The 26868-nt window shown below is 33.4% G+C and overlaps 2 protein-coding genes and 1 non-coding gene across 3 annotated transcripts; 1 reads left to right on the forward strand and 2 right to left on the reverse strand.

Moving 5' to 3' along the window:
- Positions 1–699: 699 nt before the first annotated feature.
- Positions 700–2867, forward strand: LOC104105986 (premnaspirodiene oxygenase-like). Its single transcript, XM_009614430.4, has 2 exons — positions 700–1653; positions 2092–2867. The coding sequence occupies exons 1-2, from the start codon at positions 757–759 to the stop codon at positions 2704–2706; spliced, it is 1512 nt and encodes a 503-aa protein (XP_009612725.1). The 5' UTR covers positions 700–756; the 3' UTR covers positions 2707–2867.
- A 3106-nt stretch (positions 2868–5973) lies between these two features.
- Positions 5974–10582, reverse strand: LOC104105984 (NEP1-interacting protein-like 1). Its single transcript, XM_009614429.4, has 5 exons — positions 10094–10582; positions 7473–7651; positions 6627–6710; positions 6373–6540; positions 5974–6278 (listed from the first exon to the last, which is right to left on the reverse strand). The coding sequence occupies exons 1-5, from the start codon at positions 10257–10259 to the stop codon at positions 6156–6158; spliced, it is 720 nt and encodes a 239-aa protein (XP_009612724.1). The 5' UTR covers positions 10260–10582; the 3' UTR covers positions 5974–6155.
- A 10607-nt stretch (positions 10583–21189) lies between these two features.
- TRNAL-CAA (transfer RNA leucine (anticodon CAA)) lies at positions 21190–21270 on the reverse strand. The gene has a single exon. It is a non-coding gene; the product is annotated as a tRNA-Leu (tRNA).
- Positions 21271–26868: the final 5598 nt, after the last annotated feature.

Below are 26868 nucleotides of genomic sequence, written 5' to 3' on the forward strand. Positions count from 1 at the left end.
GATTGCCTCTACGTTCTTTTTTTTTCTTTCTTGTTTTTGTTATTTGCAGAGTGATGGTAAATTATTTTGAACCCTGAAACTTATTAAATGGATCATGCTGTGACATCCAAATAAGCATTTGAGTGAGACAGCAAAACAGATGAAAGTGATGTTCAATTCAATAATGAAGAGGAGCAGCATCCTAATATTGACTATCAGCACGTATTGAAATTTTAAAATATATACTATTCATTTTTATTACTTCCCTTTGTCTTACTTTATGTGATACAATTATAATTTAGAGTCAAACAAGTTTTTCTTTAAAAATAATCTTTTTATATGCCTTTTAAATATTCTGAATTGTTAATTATTATGACTTATAGTATTTTTCTGTAGTTATTAAATAGGTAAATTTTGTTTCAAAAAACATGAAGATTATATGTCTAAATTTATATCAAAACTTTAGATAGTTTAACGAATCGTCTGACATAAAATGGGACGCAGGGAGTATTAGTAGAGAATAAAGTTATATCCACCTTTCAATTATTAATGCTTAATTTTAATTTTTAAGTGGTTCCGGAGAAGTCAAAGTTGGAAATTTCGAAAGAGAAGCAGTCTGATCAGTTAGACTGACAAGTTAGACTTTAATTATACAAATATTACGTACAGGTCTTCAGTTTAGAATTTAGTGAGAGAAAGACTCTATATATACTTCAGTTTTAAGTGAATTAATTAATTGGGCACCCATCAATAATTCTTCTTCCTTCCTAACTAAAAATGGAGATTCAGTTTTCTAACTTAGTTGCATTCTTGCTCTTTCTCTCCAGCATCTTTCTTGTATTCAAAAAATGGAAAACCAGAAAACTAAATTTGCCTCCTGGTCCATGGAAATTACCTTTTATTGGAAGTTTACACCATTTGGCTGTGGCAGGTCCACTTCCTCACCATGGCCTAAAAAATTTAGCCAAACGCTATGGTCCTCTTATGCATTTACAACTTGGACAAATTCCTACACTCGTCATATCATCACCTCAAATGGCAAAAGAAGTACTAAAAACTCACGACCTCGCTTTTGCCACTAGACCAAAGCTTGTCGTGGCCGACATCATTCACTACGACAGCACGGACATAGCATTTTCGCCATACGGTGAATACTGGAGACAAATTCGTAAAATTTGCATATTGGAACTCTTGAGTGCCAAGATGGTCAAGTTTTTTAGCTCGATTCGCCAAGATGAGCTCTCGAAGATGGTTTCATATATACGAACGACGCCCAATCTTCCAGTCAATCTTACCGACAAGATTTTTTGGTTTACGAGTTCGGTAATTTGTAGATCAGCTTTAGGGAAGATATGTGGTGACCAAGACAAATTGATCATTTTTATGAGGGAAATAATATCATTGGCAGGTGGATTTAGTATTGCTGATTTTTTCCCTACATGGAAAATGATTCATGATATTGATGGTTCAAAATCTAAACTGGTGAAGGCACATCGTAAGATTGATGAAATTTTGGAAAATGTGGTAAATGAGCACAAACAGAATCGAGCAGATGGTAAAAAGGGTAATGGTGAATTTGGTGGAGAAGATCTGATTGATGTTTTGTTAAGAGTTAGAGAAAGTGGAGAAATTCAAATTCCAATCACAGATGACAATATCAAATCAATATTAATCGTAAGTTCTCTATATCTATTTAGTTCCTTGCTTTTTTTTTCCTAATGTAATATCAGCGAAGGTGTGACAAAGCAGAGACGGAGCATGATCTAAAGTTTACGAGTTCTGAACTTGACATCATATTCATAACTCGTCTTCATTGTTGGGTTCACAATTAAATATTTATACATATTTAATGAATTTTCTAATATAAATAGAGTATCTAAACAAAAGCTATAGCTCCACCCCTGCGTACAAGAAAGAGTAATGATGTTACTACATTTGTGCACCACATTTACTAGATTTTCTTATGCACGATTACAGAAAGGGACAAATATAAACTCCCAGATTTTCTTACATGAGTAATGCTACAAGCTTTAAAAAAAACTAAAAGAGCTAATTCCTTTTTCAAGTCTAGCTTCCAACTCAATATATCATGTTCGTTTCTTCATCATGTAGGACATGTTCTCTGCCGGATCGGAAACATCATCGACAACTATAATTTGGGCATTAGCTGAAATGATGAAGAAACCAAGTGTTTTAGCAAAGGCACAAGCTGAAGTGAGGCAAGCTTTGAAGGGGAAGAAAATTAGTTTTCAAGAGATTGATATTGATAAGCTAAAGTATTTGAAGTTAGTGATCAAAGAAACTTTAAGAATGCACCCTCCAATTCCTCTGTTAGTCCCTAGAGAATGTATGGAAGATACAAAGATTGATGGTTACAATATACCTTTCAAAACAAGAGTCATTGTTAATGCATGGGCAATTGGACGAGATCCTCAAAGTTGGGATGATCCTGAAAGCTTTACGCCAGAGAGATTTGAGAATAATTCTATTGATTTTCTTGGAAATCATCATCAATTTATTCCATTTGGTGCAGGAAGAAGGATTTGTCCTGGAATGCTATTTGGTTTAGCTAATGTTGGACAACCTTTAGCTCAGTTACTTTATCACTTCGATTGGAAACTCCCTAATGGACAAACTCACCAAAATTTCGACATGACTGAGTCACCTGGAATTTCTGCTACAAGAAAGGATGATCTTATTTTGATTGCCACTCCTGCTCATTCTTGATTAAGTATTGCTGCTTTTCTATTGGAGAATTTTCAAAATTCATCCACAATATATAGTGTTTGCTAGAGTTGGTTAGCTTTCCACTCTATATCATGTCTGTGTACTCAATAATCGTTTGGGGGTATTTATATTACAAATAAATAAAAGTTTTCCTTTTTGCATTTGTATGCATAACATAAACTTCTGATTAAATTTCACTTTGTTCTCTTTATTGTTTGAGGTAAATGATCTTCCCAATTTTGTAAAAGGACAAGATTCTCTCACCATATGGAAAAAAGAAAAGAACCAAAATGTGTGAAAAATAAATTTGTGACCATTTTATATATAACGCCCTTTTAAAGCGTGTTATACCTTAACGGCTGTTTGCTCACTTAAGTATAGCGCCCTTTTAAAAGGCGTTATATGTATAAAGTCTTTTTGAAAGGCTCTATATATATTATGTGGGCCCACCAATAATTCTTCTGGATTTAACTTACTAGTTTAATTACTAGCATTTTGATGATGTTTTTATTTCATGTATAATATTATTTTTTTCATCAATGTTAGTATTTATTTCTTTTTGATTTTTAAAATAAATATGTTTTTCATTTTACATGGTACTTGCTATATGACATGCATTTATTATTTTTGGTATCATTAGTTATATACATACATGACTTACGTTAAACAATATTTCATTATTAAGGGAATGTTTTCAAATGAACTAATAATATTAAACATAATAAAAATACATTAGCTCAAATCATTTTTTATATACTAATTGACATTGCAATAATGATTCATATGTATAATATATACTAAAAATGTATTTACATACTTAATTATTTATGTGTCACCATTAATGATTAATTGAACAGTATTATCAAAACAAATAACTTTTCAAATTTATATTATTAAATTATTCATAATTTTATCTCCAGCACTATTTTATATTAATAATAATACATAAAAATATAATTCTCACAATAAATAATTTATGCTACATGCTTTGTCTGACCTTGTAAGTATTTATTTATTGTCAGGCTCTACATCTATGCATAATTATACGTACTACATCTTTCCTGCGATTAACTTATGCACAGTATTATGAACTATTGGTGCGGTGAATGTGGATTAGGTATTTCATGTTAATAGTAAAATAATTTATAAATAGCGAAAAAAAAGAAACATAATATGATGTTTTAAATATTTATAAAGTTGTATTTATCAGATGTTATTGTGAAAAAATTGTCTCCAGTGATTTTAAGTAATATCAGTTATTATCACTTCATTTCAAATAGTTAGTGTTATGTATGTGTATTTTATGTAAAAATTAATTCTTATTATTTATTATATCAAAAAAATATATAATATATTAATATACTATTAATTATATTATTTTAATTAATAGATATAAAATACTTTATTGGTATTCACAGAAATTTTATTTAATATGAAACTTTATTAAAATCTTTCATTAATTGCTATGCAATACGATTCAAAAAATATCAAACTATTTCTTATGTCTGTATAATAATGTTTGCTTAATATAAATAAATACTATGGTAATTAGTAATAGTATGTTAAAATTTGCAATAGTATATCATTGAATCATTTATAACATTGACCTTTTTTCACCATTTCATCTTTAAATATGGCAAAAATCTTTTATGATCAACGACATATGTTAACAAAATATGTATGAAACAACAAAATGCAAAACAACTTAACGAATAAATATTTCAGAAGACTTGAGAATATTTATGAATGAATTTTTACAAAATCCTTAACCTCTTTAAATAAGGCAAAAACCAGTCTGGGGGTACAATTATTTGAGGTATAGAGCCTTAAATAAGGGCGTTATACCCAGTTGAACTATTGTTATGTCAGTTAAGCCCAGAAGAATTATTTGTCGGCCCACATAATATATAATATAATATATGAGTTTTTTACACACTTGATCCCTTTTTAACTATTATTTAAAAAAATAGCATCATTTATTGTTTATTCCATAAAGAGCACTTTCTTTTTCATTATTAGCATATTACAAAAACTAAGCCCAACATTCATCTTCTTCACTTCATTTTTTAAAATCATGCATATGTGAATGCCACCTAAATTCAAGATGTATTGATTTATACGTCTTTTATACTTTCTATATCAAGTATCACTTTAATTCAAAATGTATTTTTATGTATATATTTTTTGTATATTTATTTGTGAAGTGTCATCTTATTTTAAGATGTATTTTTAATATATATTTCAAATATATTTTATATGTCAATTGCCATTTTAATTCAGGATGTATTTTTTATATATATGTTTTTTGTATATTTATATGCCATCTTAATTAAATTTAAGCTATATTTTTTTTATGTATATTTCATATGTCTAAGTGTTATCTTAATTGAAGATGCCTTTTTATGTATAGTTTTTGTATATTTTATATGTGTTAATTCAATATATATTTTTTATATATATTTTGTATATATATACGTATATTATTATCAAAGTAAGATCTTTATGTTAAGAAAGGAGGAAAGAAGAAAGAGAAAAACTTAAGAAAGATAATTAAAAAGAAAACGAATGGAACAAATTTAGAAAATATATTGGCTTCGACAGAAAATAAAATTAAGAAGATGAAGAAAAATAAGGAAAGGTAATAGATAAAGAGAAAAAAAGACATGATTTTTGTACAAAGAATTATTGATTTTCCATTCAAATTGCTTATGTTTAGAGATTAATAATTAATATTCCTATTTTAATGAAACTGTGTGCTACAAATATAAATATTTTCCTGCCACAACTGTAATATTGGATTTCATGCTACGAATTTGTTATATTTCTTTTAAATTGTGACAGTTATGTAAAGTTCCCTATATATAGAGCCTTTCAAAAAGACTTTATACATGTAGCGCCTTTCAAAAGGGCTTTATACAATGGTCACCAAGTTTGTTTTACACACATTTTGGTTCTTTGAATCCAAAAGAACCATATTTTGGTTTCGGACTCCGTGAAACAGTATAAACACAGAAAATTGCAGGCTTGCAGCCTTCAAATATCCAACCGCTAATCTCCAGTTCCAAAATTCAGGGGAAGGGAACATAACTAACTGTCATTACTGAAATTTTAAAAAATCAGACCTAAGAGCATCAATTTCTGCAACTGATGCTACTGGCAAAAATCCAAAGATAAAAATAAGAAAACTTTTTACCACTATTACCAAAATTAAGCGTGGTACGACTTTTATATAGTATTATCATCAGCCTAATGATTGGTGCATGTGAGTCAGAGAATGAACACTATGATAGCTCAATCTACAGGTAATTAATTGTCTACAACGACCAAACTTGAAACGGCACATACTCGCCAATAAATACAAAGGTTTCCATTTAAAATTGGTACAAGTGAAGAAAGAGAACTAAGGAAACCTTACAAGCATTATAACCTTGTCATAATTTACGGAGCAACTACAGATCCCTTCTGCACATTGGGCACGAGCCATGTTTCAACAGCCATGTATCTATACACGGCAAGTGAAACATGTGATTACATTGTGGCAAACATCTAATAGTTTCCCCTAGTTGAAAGTCCTGTATGCATAGAATTAGAAAAGAAAGGTTTCAGGATCGACAATTAATTCAATATCAGCAGGAATAGCAAACAAAAGGTGTAAATGTAAATCACCTGAAGGCAGACTGAACAAGAGACTCTCTCTCCAGAATCATCCAAGTTGCTACCATTTGTGATTACAATCTTGGGGATTTTTTCAACAGAATCTCCACGCAAACCTTTAGCCCCTCCCGTATCAAAAATGTTAGGGGCCTCGTCATATGCAGTTTCAACAGCTCCCATCTGATCAACAAGAAAGAGTCAGACAATGAAGGGAGAGTAAGTTGCTGGCAAAATTTTACAATGGCCAACAGTAATGCAGCATATACCTGACTCTGGACTGCACTTAGCATAGCTGGACCTATCCGTTCACGAACCAATCGACCACTTAACAGGCTCGTGAGTACATCAATCTGTTCAAATTAAAAATTCCATCAGTCAAGGATATACCTAAGAGCCACAAAAAAGATCTTGAGACTCTCTCTCTCTCTCTCTGGGTGTGGGGGGAATACCACAAGAGTGTCGTAAAATGCGGATGCTAAAATGAACATGCAATGAACAAGATGAGACAAGATTAGAAATGATTACATCTGACTGAATGTATAAGTAGCATACTTTAGAGTATAAAATGAGAGAATTGATTGAAATATTTTGGAACCTAAAACCTTATAAAGGGGAATTGTCTCAAGAGATCGACAATCTCCCAGAGTCCATATATACTAAGTGAATAACATAACAGAATGGAAGCAAACGTACATTGGGATGTAACTTTTAGTTGGGTTTGGTTCACTTACATTAGGTCGCCAAGAATTCCTTTAGATTGTTTAGATATATGTATTCATTATAAGAATAGATGTGAGATGTAGAGAATTTTCAGTGCAAGTGAACCCTCAATTTGTCTTATAAGACAAAATTATTGAATTGGAATGAAAGGGTTCCAATTGAAGCTGGATGGATATAAATGATTCATAGAGCGGACCTCAACTTATTTAGGACTGAGTCATAGATAGTAGGTTGTTGTTGTTGTTGTTGGTTTTTGGGGAATGGCACGTAGAACAGAGCTTATTGGATCAGGACATGACTTGTCCATCTATTATTATCCCAGACATTGAAGTTACGAAATCACAAAACAAACTCTCAGCATTATCAGTGAGAAAAGAGTCTATATTGCTTACCAAGTAAAGAAGACATCTAATTCCAGATTCATCCGACTGCCATAGTAACAGAGATGACTCAAAGACTTCAAGAGAGAAAACAGCGCCAGATATGGCACCTACCGCAGCACCTCTAACAAATCCACTCTCTGTCTCTTGGCCTATCAAAGCTCCAGTCAGTGCTCCTAATAAGGTTCCCACTGCAAGAAGCCAGCATATTTCTGATAAGTTCCACATTCCAACAAACAGGTAAAATAAAAGCCATACTTTTGAATTTAAAGCAGACCCTCTTAACATTAGAAACATTTGGAACAAAATCACCAACCAATCTGCACGCGCACACACGCATAGCCAATCTCTCAATCAACTCGCCTTAATCCTTAACAGGGTAAACAGGGTTGGGTTGGCTATATGAATCTCTATAATCATTCCGCTCTATGCTGGTATTGAACCATTTACCCATAAAATATTAAACCGGGGTGCCAATATAGCTTGGAGTACGTCCCCACCAATTCATTAAAAGAGCTTAATATCTCTGCATATTTTGATACCAATAGGTGCAGTGGTTATTAGTATATGCTTAGACGCGCCAAATTTTTTCCCTTTTTGGCTTTCTTTCCCCCAAAATGTAAATCCCTAAGATTCAAGTCACAAAACAAATTCAACAAGATATTACGAAACCAAGGCTTACTTCTAACGGTCATGGGCCGAGCCAGGGGAGGGGAGAGGGTTCATCGCCGGAAAATTACACTATATATACCAGGTCAAAAATGTAATTTATGTATACATAATAGATGTTGAATCCGCTTGACTTCTTCATATCGCTTACTTCTTTATATTTTGAACCCCCTTCTACTAATGGTATCAATGGAGTTTCCCACACAATCGGTGTGAGTTCAATTCTCACTATCTCCTTTCCCCGACGTAATAGAAGGAAAGTTTTAAGAAAAAAACAACAAGACAACTGCCAAAAAAAAAAAAGAAAAATCACACGCCTCTGTTACTGCTGTTGTTTTCTAGAATAATTAGTTGTTTAGTTTTAGGAGGAGTCTGCTAGAAGATTCAGAATTTTAATTAGTAAAAGTTTAGTAATTTAGTTGTAGGAGGAGTCTACTACTTTATTTATTTGGCTATTTAAAGCCCTATGATTAATAAAATTTTAGAGACAGTTTTTCAATCTTATTTTCAACCTTCTTGCTGCTTGCATATTTTTCTAAAATCCATAACAGTGGTATCAGAGCCTCCGTTGATCTTGATGGATCTCTGAATTCGTTGAAAAACAAACAAGTTCAACCACTTTTAAACCATACGCATTTTTACCCATACCGAGTTTTAACCAAATTTTTAACAATGGCAAACATCGGTCTCTCTTTGAATACCCCACAAATTTTCACTGGTGAAAACTATCAGATTTGGTCAATGAAGATGAAATCTTATCTTGAAACTTATGATCTATGGGAAGTTGTAATGGAAAACAAACTTATACAACCACTTCCTGCAAATCGTACCCTTACCCAAATCAAAGTTCATTCAGATGAGAAAACCAAATAATACAAAGCCAAAACTATAATTCAAAATTCAGTTGCAGATTCAATCTTCTCTAAAATCATTGCATGTGAGACAGCAAAAGAAGCTTGGGAAACACTCAAACATGAGTATCAAGGAAGTGAACGAGGCACACAAAATCAGATTTTAAATTTGAAAAGAGATTTTGAATATCTTAGAATGCAAGATGATGAGACCATCGCTAAGTATTCTGACCGAATTTCTTTAATTGTCAATAAAATCAGGTTACTTGGCGAGGATTTCAAAGATGACAGGATAGTTAAAAAAATTCTTATGACAATTCCCGAGAGATTTGAATCCAAAACTTCCTCTTTGGAAGAGTCTAAAGATCTTTGTACCATCTCTGTTGCAGAATTAATAAGTGCTCTTCAAGCACAAGAGCAAAGAAGGGCCTTCAGACAAGACAAAGTTACTGAGGGTATTTTTTATGCGAAACACCAAAAAAAAAAAAGTCGATTATCCTTATTGCAAATACTGCAAAAAGAAAACATACTTAGAAAATTTTTGTTGGTGGAGACCTGATGCATTATGTGGAAATTGCAAACAAAAAGTTCATGTTACAAAAGTGTGCAAGTTCAAAGATGCTCATGCACAAGCACTAATAGCAGAAGAAGGAATTGAGGATCAACTTCTTTAGACTGCAGCAACAGAAGCAAGGAGGAGTGTTGGATTTTGCATCTGTTACTGCTACTGTTTTCTAGAATAATTAGTTGTTTAGTTTTAGGAGAAGTCTGCTAGAAGATTCAGAATTTTAATTATAGTAAGAGTTTAGTAATTTAGTGGTAGTAGGAGTCTACTACTTTATTTATTTGGCTATTTAAAACCCTATTATTAATAAAATTTTAGAAACCGTTTTTTCAATCTTATTTTCACCTTGGTGTTTATATATTTTTCTAAAATCCATAACACAACCCACCCCAATATTAGAATGCACGCATACATCAAGAATTAGAAGCTATCAAAGCAGCAAAGTAATATGATATGCAATTCTGGGCAAAAAAAAGAAAAGAAAACATATGGAGGAATATACACAATCAAACAAATTGAAAAGAGAATGGTTAGCAAGCGATACGCACCTAAAGCAAAGAAGAAGGTGAAGATTGCAGAGAAGAGACTGCCGATGATTGCAGATACCGCAGCGCTAAAGAAATCTTTGGCCCTATCTACCAAATCCCGTATGCAAAACGAACAAATAGACGATGAAACAGGCAAAGCACGAGATGGGTATGCGTAAAACTCCATTTCCAGTGATTCTTTTGTACAATCAACAACTCTTCCAACAAAAAGATTGTCTTTTGACACAAATATTACTAAGCTTATAAACGTAAAACTCAATTACATGTATTTGTGCAAGTCCTATTGTTTGTTATTTAAGGCGTTTAAAAGCTTATTTGCTAAAAAAAGAGAGAACTCGTAGTATTTATAGCTTAGGAAAGAGGAAAGGAAAAGGCCTTCTTTTTTTATCGAATGAATTGTATATATGTTTAGCTTGTTTTGCAAAAATTCAAAGGGAAAGAGAGAAAGTGGAGCTTGTCTCTGAATGAAAAAAAACGAAAAAAGAAAGAGTTTTGATGTTTGCTTGAGAGTTATAAATGAACCACAAAATTGGAGTCACATGCCTTAAGAAGCTTTAAATGATCACTCCTCCGTGAGTCACAGAAAGGGTATGAGAAGATGGATTTTCTTCATAGTATATATTTTCTTTAGGAAAATTCCCCCTCTCTCCCTTCTCTTTAATTTAAATTTAAATCATCTTTTGATATTTATCGTCATTTAGCCATAAATTTGATTGAAACTTAAAAAAATAAATTTTTGAAGATGATATAAAAAATATTTTTTAAAAATTAAAATTATATTTGGACATACACTTTACTTAATTTGAAATATTGTAAGTAAAAAACTTCAAAAACTATTTTTGAGATTTGAAGATTTTATTTTCAAAATCTGCCAAAAAATAATTAAAATCTATAAACAAATAGATATTTGAAAAAAAAAAATCCAAAATTTTATGGTGAAACGGGAGCTTAGATTATATTTGGTCAAAAATGAAAAGATATCTTTTTGAGTTAGAAACTTGGAGCTATAAAAAGGTATTACGAAAATAAATTGTGTTTGAATATAAAGTTTACTTGGAAATAAAAAATTCAAGACTTGTGAGTGAAAATGATTTAACTTAAAATATTTCTCAAACCAAAATTTAAATTTTGAAAATAATGTTTGATGTCCAGATATGTTTAAATTTAATTTTTTTTTTTTACCCCTCCCAAATTAGATCTGTAGTTTTTACATTTGCTCTAACTCGAACCATGACTATTTGGTCAAACTTAAAAAAACAGGAAGCATTTAGAAATGCGATTTGGTGAAGGGTAGATAGATGATGATGAATTTATAGATATTTTTGAGGGTGGACCCTTAAGAGAGTAGATATATAGGTCATGTTGTTTTCCATAAGGAGAGTTAGGTACTGATATTTTCTTTTTAGTGTGTGTGGACCCCCTAAAGAATGACAAATTGATTCTGTTGGGATTGAATTGAAATATCATTATCTCTTACACACAGCTTTCTATATTCTTGTGATTATTATTATTATTATGATTATTATGAAATTCAGTACTCTTCCATTATTTTGTCAATTAGGTGCGTTGGTCGATCGGTACGGTATGGTATTTATATATTTTGATTTGGTATTTTTTTTATTTGGTTTCTTAAAATGTTATACCAATACCGTACCTAATTAATTTGGTATGGTTCAGTTTTTCTCCTTTCGATTTATTCGGTTCGAAAATTTCGATTTATTCTATTTGAATACTAACTAGTGCATAGAGTCATAGACTGTAATATTTTTAATTAAAGTACTCATACAAAACTAAAAATATTTGTTGATAAAAGTTCTGTCCAAACCATCAAATATCAACCCAGAGAGAGAAAACTGTACATAAAAGAATAAATTTGATCATTAAAAATATCTTGTTACTTGCTTAGAATTATAGCCTATTTGGCCAAGCTTATTTTTGGGCCAAAACTGTTTTGTTTTTGTCAAAAGTACTTTTGGCCAAAAATTGAGGTGTTTGACCAAGCTTTTGAAAGGAAAAAAAGTATTTTTGTGGAGAAGCAGAAACAGTTTTTGAGAAGCAGAAAAAAAATAGCTTCTCTCCAAAAGCACTTTTCTGAGAAACACTTTTGAGAAAAATACACTTAGAAGTAGTTTTCAAAAGTTTGGCCAAACACTAATTACTGCTCAAAAGTGCTTTTCAAATTAATTAGTCAAACTCAAATTGCTTCTCACCAAAAGCATTTTTTTTAAAAGTAATTTTGAGAAAAACAATTCTCAAAATAAGTTGATTTTAAAAGCTTGGTCAAACATGCTATTAATTGATGAACTTAAAGAATAAAAGAAAGTGAAATTTTAGTTTTTTTAGATTTATGTTATAATTAATAATATATGTATTGTGTAATATAATATATATTTCGGTACGGTATCGATATTTCGATATTTCATTTTAAAGTATCAAATACCACACCTAATATCATTTTTAAAAAAATTTAAATCAAATATCATACCGAATATCAAAATATCGAATACCAAATACCAAAATTTTACCAAATTTTGAAGAGCTCACTGTCAATGACACAGCGTTGTTTCTTTCGGGGCCAAAAGAACAGAAATAAGACCACGTGCGCTCTTAATTTCTTGACTGTATAATTAGGAAAACCAAAAAGAGAAAATGCTCGTCTTTACATTTCTTTTCAAGTAAGATTTATACTGTAACGCAAAACTAATCATTTGAGTTTAAATTATATATATATTCTTTTATAATATTATTTATCCGTAAAACGGTACAATTTAATTTATACGTAATTTCTAGACAAGTGAATTAATTTAATCCTAAAATAATGAAATAATTAAAGAAATACACAATACTTAGCCTTGAAATTATGATAAAAATCACGAAGAACAATGATTTGGAAGCAGAACTTCCGGGCACAACAATGATGAAATCAAGGAACAAGAAAGTAAAATTGTATAAAGTTTTTTATTGATTATAGCGTAAGTTTGCAGGAAAATCGTGTGATTTACAATGATAACATAACTCATTATTTATAGTTGCACCTAGAGAACAAGGTCCTAGGATCATGCTCTTCTTTAATGTCAATTATGAGGGCCATTGAAAAAGATGTAACGGTGAGCATCAATTCTCTGTAACGGACAACACACTAAATAATGTGGAATATTCTCCATTAAATGCTACTGGACGGAGAGTATCTATTGCATCTTTATGAACGTTATTCTTTCAGGAGACAGACGGGACAATTGCCTTCGGTTTTAGCCATCCTCCGTCTTAGGTTCCACGTGTTCCTCTTTTTGGACGACCACGTAGCATAGCATATTTTGCCCTATACAAATATTAAGTCACTCAAAGAATATTTACATATGAGTCCTTTTAAATTGTGAAACTTGTATTCTTGAAAATAAGACAATTTGATTACTATATAGACAAATATAATCTAATGGTATAAATTTTCTTATGCTGAATATAAGTGAAACTCATACTTGTTGAATAGTAATTATTTGTAGAGATTTTTACTTATCTATATTACTTTTGAAACTTATTCACCATCACTATTGAAATTTTTAACTTAATTACAAGTTGATATACAATTTACTACTTATATATAAATTAATATTAAATGAGTATTCCTTTATATTAGGAATTGAATGGGAATATCAGTTATCTCCTCTCTCTCTCTCTCTCTCTCTCTCTCTCTCTCTCTCTCTCTCTCTCATATATATATATATATATATATATATATATATATATATATATATATATATATCATTCTCTGTTCATTCCCCAACCTCATTTTTCTTCCTTCAAATTGAAATTGTCAGTCAATAAACTTTGAAGGTGTTCAGCGCTCCACCACTGACAGTTGTTACTCCCAAACGCATACGCAAGTATACATGGTCGTACAAATAATATAGGATTGTAAGTCCAGATACCGTACCCACAGAGACTTGTGATTAACTATTTACTAAATTAAACTATGACAATTAACCTATTCAAGCGATTTTTCGAAGATTATTAACTACAGCTAATCTAGAGTCGAAAACTAAGAAATTACAGAAAACAAGTGGGCAATATTAGAGACAAATTCAATGAGAGACGATATTTTAGAGCTATGGGTTAGCTAACAATCCTGTTGAGTTTTTCACTTAAATTGTTTAATCAATTTATCTGGTTTATTGATTGACAGGGTTAATATTGCTCGTAGCCTTCTCCCGAAGTACTACTCACCTATTCAAGCTAACCTAACGCCTATATTCCTATGGAATTAGGATTAACAAGAACGCATTAGAAATTTCTGTATAATAACCAAGCAAGACGATTAGGTATATTCCTATCCTAACCGCAAATCCGTTCCCGATGCTCGAGTTCAAGATCTTTCTATATTCAATCTTATATGCAATATAAAATTTCCTCTCCCGAGTTCAATCCTAGATTCGTAGATAGTATTCAATTGGTGATTAAGCAATCAAATAATTAAGCGCAAGATTGAATAAATAAACCAATATGATAAAATAATAAGAACAATTCAAGCTTCAAACTACAACGTTCATGTAGAACTAATAAACTATGAAATTAAAGGAAGAAAAAAGAATAAAAACTAGTTAGAAGCCTCCTCCAAGCGTGGTCCTCCCCCACGTGAATGCTCATTCCAAGTATGTTCGATCCCTCCCCCCCCCCCCCCCCAAAAAAAAAAAAACTAAATAGGTTTAGAATCCTGTTTATACATGTTGGGGGAGTGTAGGTTTGAAATCACCAAGTCCCAACCGAATTAGGACAAAATACGCTCTTTGGCGTCACGCTTCTCACCTGACGCGGAACTGGACAACAAACTTTTTGGTCTTCTGCAATTGGCGTTTTGGTTGGTGCCTAGCGTCAACCTGGACACCAAACTCGTACTTCCTCCAAATTCTTCCGTTTTTACTTCAATTCGCATACAAACTTCCCAAATCACTTCCAATTATCTCCTACATATATAAATAACAAAAAATTATCTCAACTCATTGAAATTACACATTAGAACAATAAAAAATAGAGCAAAATGTAAGGCGATTCATATACAAAAATACATATTTTTGGCCGAACATCAACACCCCACACTTAGACTCTTGCTTGACCTTGAGCAACCTAAACTTTACTACCTAAACCACACAACTCGAAATACCACATCACGATGGAGCATATGACCATTAAGCACAATATACCGATGACTATGGTTGATAGCAACAATTAAGCTAGAGCATATGCAATCACATACAGTTCCCCTTTACTTATAACATTCTTCAAAGGAATTATTCACCAGTAAGACAACATGCTCATAACAATCCTAACCTCAAAAACTGACTCAATATCACAATGAACTCATGGCTTGAACACCCAACATCATAGAGAAATCTAATAACGTTACCTATCCCTCGTGAAATGATGTGCCCTCACAACAAGAACAATAGAGTAAGTTGAATCCACACATTCGAATCTCAGGATCAAATATAATTTAAGGACTCACATCTATCAAAGAAAATCTCACTCTCACAAAGAAGTCACATGCATGCAAAAGGTGCCATAGGCTTGCCCATAATGTAAATCTCCACTAATGTAGGTTCACTCGATCTAAAATCAATTAGGACTTTATATGGTTATAATGTGGGCTAAGTGACGGGTATGATATATTTAGGAATAGTGGTTCACCCTCCTAAGCACTTTAACATATCACATAATTAACCTTAAGCGCATGTTCTTCAATCCACTTCAATTTCACGAACAAGATCACTCCCCAAAATTATTCCCTCTTTCTTTAAGCATTAATTTAATTCACACCTCACTAGCAAGAGCAAGACAACAATTCATTCATCTCTATTTTACCTTCTCTTTTTCAGATTTTTCATTCTTTTTCTTCTTCTTTTTTTCTCAATTTTTGCGAATGGTGTATTATTCTACAAAACAAGTATACATTTCATTCTTTCATGGGTTCTACTTGAAATCCACCCCACACTTAGTCTTTGCTTCTTCTAGTGCTCATTGTACAATTAAAGTGCCTTAAGAGGTACAAGATTAAACAAATATCAATTAAGAATAAAAAGGGTATAGACTCGTATTGTGGGTGCCCAATAAAAGGTCTATAGGCTCAATAAGGTTTACTAGGGATCAATTTTTATTTGTGATAAGTATTAAGCTCAAAAAGATCAAAGAAAGCCTAAAATTATTTTTTAAACTGAGCATCACCTAAAATTTCGCTGCAACTCACATACCGGGCAAGTTCTAGACTCAATCACAATAACATGGACTATACAAAAATCTCACTTCACACATGGCACATGACTCACTAAGGATGGTCTCATTCTGACTTTCACACAATGCAAGTATTCACAGAGCCACAAAATATTAAGCATTAAGCACAAAGTGAACAACAAGTAAAAGAGACATAGGCATCATCAAACATGCTATCCAATTTCATCAAGGCATCATGAATAATTTCAGAACATAGGGAAGATACTCCACATGCCAAAGCTACTATCAAATAAGTCAAAGGATCCTAAGTTCATCAATCTTCCACATTTTATTTCCTAAATTCTAATCTACTCAACAAAAAATACTACTACCCGGTTTAAACTACATCCCATGAAAAAGAACCGATACACAAATAAAAACCAAGGGGAATTATTATCTAACTAAACTAACTAGAAATAAAAAGAAAATAGTTTTGGATTTTTTTATCAGACCTTAATCCCTCAAGAAAGCTGTCCACAAAATTCATCGTCGGAAAAAGTCCGAACTTTTTCTGATTTTTCTTCCTTACTACACTAAGAAAGAATAAGCTAGGATAGCACAGAAAATTACCCAGATAATCTCCTCACCTCACACTTAAAATTGTGCAATATTCTCAATACACACTGTAAATAACAAGAGGGTAAAAGAGACTCCCTAGTAGGCCAAAGGCCGAAGAATTAGCAGCTCACGGTATACTCAGACTTCTCCCAGGTATGATCCTTTGTGCGGGCACCCCATACTTAGTTTCAACCACCTGCTCGCTTTTGCATACTTCCTATTAGCTTTGACCCCGTGCTCCTACTCCTACAAAAATAACACTACACAGATAACACAATAAAAAAAATAAACAAAAGTAAAAAAAAAAAAATAGAATTGGGTTGCCTTTCAACAAGCGCTTGATTTAACGTCGCGGTACGTTGCCATCACTTTCACCACTTTTCCTTCCACTTTGAGGATACGAATTGCGCCCCTAATTTTGCATCAATTTTTCTGTCACGTTCCTGGAGCTCCTATCAAACTTATAAACATTATTAGAAATATCATAATAAGGGCTCAGAGAAGGGTAAAAAGAATTAGGACAACCATCCCAATGGCCACCATGACAATCACACACATTACAAAAATTACACTCATAAGACTGAGATTCACAATTTTGCCACAAGTGTGGCCCTCCACAATATGGACAGGGATCACCAAAATAAGAATAACCAATATTCGATCAATTCTCATTCCAAGATGCCATGTAAAAAAATATAATACTAACTATACTAAACTAAAATTAAAAGCATGAATAGAAAAAAAAAAGTAAAAGTCTAATCTAGCAAAACAATCAATTTTAAAGTCCCCGACAACGGCGCCAAAAACTCATTACTCCCAAACGCACACGCAAGTATACGTGGTTGTACAAGTAATATAGGATTGTAAGTCCAGATATCGTACCCACAGGAACTTGTGATTAACTATTTACTAAATTAAACTATGACAATTAACCTATTCAAGCGATTTTTCAAATATTATTAACTACAACTAATCTAGAGTTGAAAACTAAAATATTACAGAAAATAAATGGGCAATATTAGAGACGAATTCAATGAGAGAAGATATTCTAGAGCTATGGGTTAGCTAACAATCCCGTTGAGTTTTCCATTTTAATTGTCTAATCAATTTATCAGGTTTATTGATTGACAAGATTAATATTGCTCATAGACTTCTCCCGAAGTACTACTCGCCTATTCAAGCTAACCTAACGCCTATAGTCCTATGGAATTAGGATTAACAAGAACGCATTAGAAATTCCTGTATAATAATCAAGCAAGGCGATTAGGTATATTCCTATCCTAACTGCAAATCCGTTCCCGATGCTCGAGTTCAAGATCTTGCTCTATTCAATCTTATATGCAATCTAAAATTCTCTCTCCCGAGTTCATTCCTACATTCGTAGATAGTATTCAATTGGTGATCAAGCAATCAAATAATTAAGCGTAAGATTAAATTAATAAACCAATATAATAAAATAATAAGAATAATTTAAGCTTCCAACTACAACGTTCATGTAGAACTAATAAACTATGAAATTAAAGGAAGAGAAAAGAAGAAAAATTAGTTAGAAGCCTCCTCCAAGCGTGGTCCGTGTTCTCCCACTCGAATTCTCCTTCCAAGTATGTTCGGTCCCCCCAATAATAGGTTTAGAACCCCTTTTATACATGTTCGGGGCGTGTAGGGTTGAAATCACTAAGTCCCAACCGAATTAGGACAAAATCCGCCCTTTGGCATCGCGCTTCGCGCCTGCAGCGAAACTGGACAACAAACTTTTTGGTCTTCATTAATTGGCGTTTTAGTTAGGGCCTGGCGCCAACCTGGACACCAAACTCGTGCTTCCTCCAAATTCTTCCGTTTTTACTTCAATTCGCATGTAAACTTTCTAAATCACTTCCAATTGACTCCTACACATTTAAATAACAAAAACTTATGTCAACTCATTGAAATTACACATTAGAACAACAAAAAATAGAGCAAAATGTGAGGCGATTCATATACAAAAATACATACTTTTGGCCGAACATCAACAGCCATTAAAAAGCTTTGAAGCTTTGAATTCGAATTCAAATTTTCAAAAAATATTATTTGTGTGGATAGGGTGTTGTTGCAAACGATTGAGAATATTTTTTTGAGTTTATATCTCAATTTTGAGGGTGTTTGGTGAAGATAAGAGTTGATTTTGGCTGGATTTCAAATTAGAAGAAGAAGAAGAAGAAGAAGAAGAAGAAGAAGAAGAAGAAGAAGAAGAAGAAGAAGAAGAAGAAGAAGAACACATGACATACAATATACATGCAAAATTGTATTAAAGTTATATTATAGTTATTTAAGTTGTATTCTATTGTAGTTATATTTTTTTTATTTGAATGTTGTATGAAAGTTGGAAATTAGTAATATACTGTATGACTCATTATGTGTGAAATTTGTATTTAAGTTATAAATACTATCTTTTCACATAAAGTTGTTGATATGTATCAAAATTGTATTAAGAGAGAAAATTTTGATTGAAAATTCAGATAGGAAGAAGAATACATCACATACAAAATATATACAAATCATATACATATAAAAGATATTGTATAAAATTTATATGAAAATTGCCTTTAAGTTGTATGTTGTTGTAGTTGTATTTAATTGGGTAAAAATAATTTATAAAAGTTATAGATAAATTATAAATAAGTTGTATATTGTATAATTAGTTGTATGAAATTTATTTTTAGTTTGTATGTTATTGTAAATGTATTAAATTTGTATCAAATTTATACGAAATTTATTTTTAATTTATATTCTGTTGTACCATATATTATTCTTTTCTTACTCGATTTGTTAAAGAAAGAAAAGTAGATAATGAATTCTAAATCGACTCATGTGCACTGATTCATGTTTGTTTGAACTGAAAAACTTTAATATTGTTGGAAACTGAAAGATTTGAGTGGATAAATTTTGAATTTCACATTAAAAGCGCCATCGTCAAGTTTCTACTGTTCTTGTTGCTGCTATATCGATGGAGGTGGAGAAGAGAGAGTGGTACATTGTGAGTTGTGCATTGACGAGTGTTTTCAATTGCATATCTTAAGCTACATAGTGTGAGTTTATCGCCGAGAGCTTATTTCATTCCAAATAGATATATGTGACATCTAAAGTCCTCTATATCTCCATTGATCCATATGTATGCACTCAAATTAAGGGAGTTTTGGGAGAGAGGCGGCAGAAAATACAAAAAGAGGAAAGGAGAGACAAGAAAAGGGTGTAACTGAATTTTCTAATTTAAGGCACTAATAATGAATTGTCTATAAATTATAAATAAAATATAATTATAGCGGGTAATTTGAAACTTTAGAGAATTTTAGATAAGTTTGAAATTTGAATTATGGTAAATGAACGAAAAATCCCTTATTTGTAACTTTAACTTCCAAATATTATGTATGCATCACTTTAATCTAATGGGATAAGAAATATTATATGCTATTAAAGCTTAAATTCCACCCCCCCCCCCCCCCAAACCAAAAAAAAAATACTTCATTGTTTTAATTTGTGTGTCTTACCCTTTTTTTAGTATATGTTAAAAAATATCCTCTTTTCGTATTTGGTAACTTTTTAGTTTTACTATTTTCGTATTGGAATGACATGACATATGTAATATCATGAGATTCAATGGCTATTTATAATATACTAGATGGTTATGGCCCGTAAGCACGGGCCCAATATTGTCGGTATTGAAATTAACAGCTTAAAATAATTTATATTCATATCCGAACAAAATATGCACTCGTGCCTATTGTGTGGCTGCCAAATAGTACATTCTTCACATCCACGAACCTTCATATCATCGATGCATTTAGAATCAAAATCAAGTTGTACACAAGTTACGAAATATTATAAGTAGCACATTGTTTACTGCCGGAAGGCTGGAATGTCAACATGCGTCTATTATATTGAATTTATCCGATAGTCCCCATTTTGGGAACGTCCAGTGCCAAAGTCACTGAATGGGTAAGTCGCCAATTCCTAGACTATGTAATGTGCTTTATCTGCTAGGTTACGGGCGGATATTTTACCAGAGATTTCTAATCTACCCCTTGTGTGATTCCTGTTGAAGCATATACTCGGGGGGTGGGTGCAGGGAAGACAATTTTAAAGCGGACTCCCCATTCATTAGATAGAGAATATCATCAAAATTTCGCGATCCGCTGCCGAATTTATTCCAATTTCAAGAGCTCGGATCGAATCGGTATATCAATACCGATTCGATCCGAGCTCTCTTATTGAGAATGCTCATTCAATGAGAATTCTCAATATTATGCCTTGAAGAGGGCTCGAACCTCTACGTTATTTAGCACGAGATTTTGAGTCTCACGTGTCTACCATTTCACCACCAAGGCATCTTGAAAGTGAATCGTATTGAACTTACTATTACATATACATTTTTCAGATATATATATATATATATATATATATATATATATATATATATATATATAACAACAACAACAACAACAACCTAGTAAAATCCCACTAATGGGATCTGGGGAGGGTAGTGTGTACGCAGACCTTACCCCTACACCGAAGAAGTAGAGTGGTTGTTTCCGAAAGACCCTCGGCTCAAAAAAAAAATGACAAAAAGACAAAAGGAAACAATATTAGTATCACAACAACAATCATAGGATAAATATGAACACCATGGAATCCAGAAGAAAGATGCAAAGCAAAGGGAGACAATATTAGTAAATATTAGTATCACCATAACAATCATAAGGAAAATAGGAATACCATGAAATCTAGAAGAAAGGTGCAAAGCAAAAGCGAGAGCTAGTAAATAGGACATGCACTGAAAAGCGAAATAGTAAGCCACAACATTGCCAATAGCTATCTTAGACAAAAACCCTACAAGGCTAGTCCCACAGTGGTACGAAGTAAGGCACGACTCAACTACGTCCTAACCTACAACCCTAATACTCGACCTCCACATCTTCCTATCAAGTGTCATGTCCTCGGAAATATGGAGCCTCGCCATATCCTGCCTGATCACCTCTCCCCATTACTTCTTAGGTCGCCCTCTACCTCTTCTCGTGCCATCCACAACCAACTGCTTATATCTCCGTACCGGAGCATCTGGGCTTCTCCTCTGAACATGTCCGAACCATCTAAGCCTCGCTTCCCGCATCTTGTCATCAATGGGAGGCACATGCACCTTCACCCGGATATCATCATTCCTAATCTTATCTATCCTAGTGTGCCCGCACATCCACCTCAACATCCTTATTTCTGCTACTTTCATCTACTGGATATGTGAGTTCTTAACGGGCCAACACTCAGCCCCATACATCATGGCCGGTCTAACCACCGCTTTATAAAACTTACCTTTGAGTATCGGTGGCACTCTCTTGTCACACAGGACTCCAGATGCTAACCTCCACTTCATCCATCCTACCCCAATACGGTGTATGACATCCTCGTCGATCTCCCTTCCCCCTTGGATAACCGAACCAAGGTACTTGAAGCTGCCTCTACTCGGGATAACCTGCGAATCAAGCCTCACATCCACTCCCTCTTCCCCTGGCTCAGCGCTGAACTTATACTCCAGGTATTCCGTCTTCATCCTGCTCAGCTTGAAACCCTTAGACTCAAGAGCATGTCTCCAAACCTCCAGCCTCTCGTTAACACCGGCTCGCGACTCATCAATCAGAACTATGTCATCGGCGAATAGCATGCACCATGGCACATCCCCTTGAATATGGTGTGTTAACGCGTCCATCACCAGGGCGAATAAGAACGGTCTGAGCGCAGAACCTTGGTGTAACCCCATTACAACCGGAAAATGCTCAGAGTCGCCTCCTACTATCCTAAACCGAGTCTTAGCCCCATCATACATGTCCTTAATTGCCATAATGTAGGGAACTGACACACCTTTTGCCTCCAAGCATCTCCAGAGAATTTCTCTAGGAACCTTGTCATACGCTTTCTCTAGGTCAATAAACACCATGTGCAGATCCTTCTTCCTCTCTCTGTATAGTTCCACCAACCTTCTAACAAGGTGTATAGCTTCTGTAGTCAAACGACCCGGCATGAACCCAAACTGGTTGTCGAATACAGACACTGTCATCCTCACCCTCGCTTTCACCACCCTCTCCCACCTTTGATACCCCTATAATTGTTACAACTCTGGATATCACCTTTGTTCTTATATAATGGAACCATCGTACTCCACCTCCACTCATCCGGCATCCTCTTCCCCTTAAAAATAATATTAAACAACCTAGTCAATCACTCCAAACCTGCTCTCCCCACACACTTCCAAAATTCCACCGGAATCTCGTCTGGCCCGGTCGCTCTGCCCCTACTCATCTTACGCATAGCTCCCACGACCTCCTCAACCTCGATACGCCTGCAGTACCCAAAGTCACGATGACTCTCGGAATGCTCCAATTCGCCTAGCACAATATCCCGATCCCCTTCTTCATTCAGAAGTTTATGAAAGTAAGTCTGTCATCTCCTCTTAATCTGGGCATCTTCCATCAATACTCTACCATCTTCGTCCTTGATGCATCTCACTTGGTCCAAATCCCGAGCCTTCCTCTCTCTGTATAGTTCCACCAATCTTCTAAGAAGGTAACGTCCTTGATGCATCTCACTTGAATGATGTTGTGGTTAGTCGTCCTTTTTTCATATTTCGCACCTGTAGAATTGTGAAGTGATGAGAATTGTCAGATGTCAATGTCCATATAATGTATGTGTGTAAAAGTTTATAGGAAGGAAAGAAAGAACAAGAAAAGAATAGGACAATATTGATGCCCATGTTCTTTAAATTTCCTTAGACATGTCAGTTCTAAATTCTTGAACACAGAAGCATACAATATGGGCAATCAAGGAGAAGATGCTTATTCATTTGGATCGCCATGACAACCTAATACTATATTTGAAACTTATAAACACAACTGACGCATAGATGGATATCAAAAATTGCTTTTCTTGAAAGAAGATGGAATACTGAAGCTACTTGCAATTGAGTTCTGGATAGGATGAGCAGTCCAAAACTATTAGCAAAGTATGTTGCTGGCTTCTAGGCTTTAACTTCAAATATAAATGCATTTATACTTCCTCAAGTAACGTTGGTTATCACCAAGGCCATATATCTTTTATTGCCAATAGAACTTCAATGTATTGATTGGACATATATGTATGCAAGTTTAATTCTATAACCATAATTTTCAAGAAAAATCATACTCATATATAATCATAATTTTCAAGAATTTCAAGAAACATCATACTCACAATGAAAAAAGAAAAGGGCTACCAATTCAGCTAATATGGATAGTTTAACAAAGGCATCACCCAATACAAAACCTTAATAAAAATTTGTCTGGAGCATTTGATGTACATTATGTGTATACTCTTTCCTCTTTCTTATTAAAGGCCAGATAAAAAGGATAATTTTAAGTTACCAACTTCTTTTCTCCAAATAGTTTCTTCCTCCTAATTGTACCATTCAAATTATTTTACAAATAAATTTTTCCATGGTTTACCGTGGATAAACAATATTCTTAGTTAATTTCTTCATTTATGCTTCAAGTGGTGTACCATGACTATCCCATCATTTTTCCTTGAAAACATTAGTGGTAAGAAAAAGGATCTAGCTGATTAAGTTAATGCATCAACTCAAATGACACATAACTCATTCACATGTGCAGATAATATGTTTGCAAAATGATCTAGTTGATTAAGTTAATACATCAATTCAACTGACACATAACTCATTCATATGTGCAGCTAATATGTTTGCTCACAATTTAAAAAGAATCTAGCTGATTATGTTAGCTCTGTTGGAATAGAAGAGATGGTTCTAGACCAACTTTAGTGTGTGGAAGGGAACACAACACTTTATGGCAGAGCGAAATTACATTTATGCCCTTGGCCGACTTCACTTGCCTCTTCTATATAATAGAAATTATAAGAAACTTTTTAATTAAAATCATAAGATTCAAAAATCTATTAAATATTCTCAAATTTAATTAGGGTGCCCAATCAAACTAAGATATAAAAGGGAATGGGTTCCCGTCAAAGGATGCAAGATGTAGAAAGGACGCGCAAGATAGGCACTACCCATATCACACTATACCTTCAACTGGACTCATGCGATAACTTTAAGCTCCAAGTCACTGCCATGGTGGAGATCAACCAAACAATTAACACTCATCATAATCGTACTGACGAAATTATAACAGAAGAATACAAACTAAGCCACTTGTGATATATTCGCCAAACTAACATATATATATATATATATATATATATATATATATATATATATATATAATCGAAATTTACGGTATTGATCCCTCCCAACTCTAGTCCTAAAAAGGATAAGCGGTCACTGTAAATATAATTCGGTCTAAAAGTCTGAATTCGAATCCCACATAGAACTAAGGTTTAACTACAATTATTGACTATCACTAAGAAGGCAAGCTCGAACAATTACTAAGTTATAAATATTAAGATTCTTATACCTAATTAACTAATAAATTAAACTAGTCGATTAACAACTAAAGATAATAAGAGTTGGAGAATAGATTAAGGAGGTCTAGAGTTATGATTTTTTTAATTGTCGGAATCCTTCCCGCTACGTCTTCTATAATTTCGCCTAAGTATTCTCTACCGATTGTGAGTACTTCGGGTATCATAATTCTCTCTCGAGCAACTACCATAATTTACTAGACATATTCTCTAGAACTACGCTAGCTTCCACTATCTCACCGCTCACTACGATCGCACCAAGGTTTCATTATATCTAATCCCACATTTAAACCCTCCGTATTGATCTCTCACATATGTTCAGAGTGATGTTGTTCAACACTACCTAAATGTGTACTCTCTCTCGAGAAATATACACACTAAATAGGAACCGTCAATTTATGGCCATTCAAACAAAAGCAATAAACACGTAGTTGAACAAGTAGAGAAATCCAACGATTCAATTACATAAAAACGTAATAAGAAGTCATCATACAAAAGGTTCCATCAAAATCCTAGATAACAAATTAGCTATTCATACTAGTATGCAAAAGTACAATACTAGAATTCATAACCAATAATGGAAATAGGAAGAAGGAAGTGGAAAACTCGTAGAAGAATACTTCGCCTTGCTCCTAGCATATTCTTGCCTCCTTAAGTCGAATGCTCTCTCCAAAAAAGTCTTCCTTAGGACGAATTTGCTCTAAAACGTCCTCACCTTCTTTTAGACATGTTTAGGGAGTATTTATAGGCTAGGGTTGAAGTCCTTAAGTCCAAATCCAGGTTGGAGACTTTTAACCCGCGACTTCTAATTACCGGGTTATTGACCTCACAAAGCCAGGCTTATAGCGCGGTCAACCTCGCTATAGACCTCGTGAATCCTGGTCTGTAGTGCGATCAACCTGGCTATAGACCTCATGAAGCCTGGTCTGTAGCGCGGTCAAGCTGGCTATAGACCTCGCGAAGCCTGGTCTGTAGCACGGTTTGGGTACTTGGCATTTTTATGCTCTTTTCTTGTATTTTTGTCCTCTTTTTTTGTAACCTTCACTCGACTTTGGCTTCCGAAGCTCCTACACATAAAACAACATAATTTAGCTCAAACATCGCACAATTAACTACTAAACTAACAACATATAAGGCAAGTAATTTACTAAAAGTATAGCATTTTGGCCTAACATCACTACCCCACACTTAAACGTTGATCTTCCTGGAGTCAGCCACCAATTCCTAGAGCATCTTATTTTCGTTTAGCACATCCGAAGCAAACCATACCTATGACTATAGTTGATAGAAACAATTAAACTTTAGCATATGCCTTTAACACACACTTCCCTTTACTCCATGTCATACTTCAAAAATTTATTCAACAACAAGACAATGTGCTTATAACAATCATAGCCTCACAAACCTACTCAATATCACAATGCATTCATGGCTTGAACACTTAGCATCATAGAGATATCTAATAACGT

This window comes from Nicotiana tomentosiformis, chromosome 2, assembly GCF_000390325.3.
Source record: "Nicotiana tomentosiformis chromosome 2, ASM39032v3, whole genome shotgun sequence".
NCBI lineage: Eukaryota > Viridiplantae > Streptophyta > Magnoliopsida > Solanales > Solanaceae > Nicotiana > Nicotiana tomentosiformis.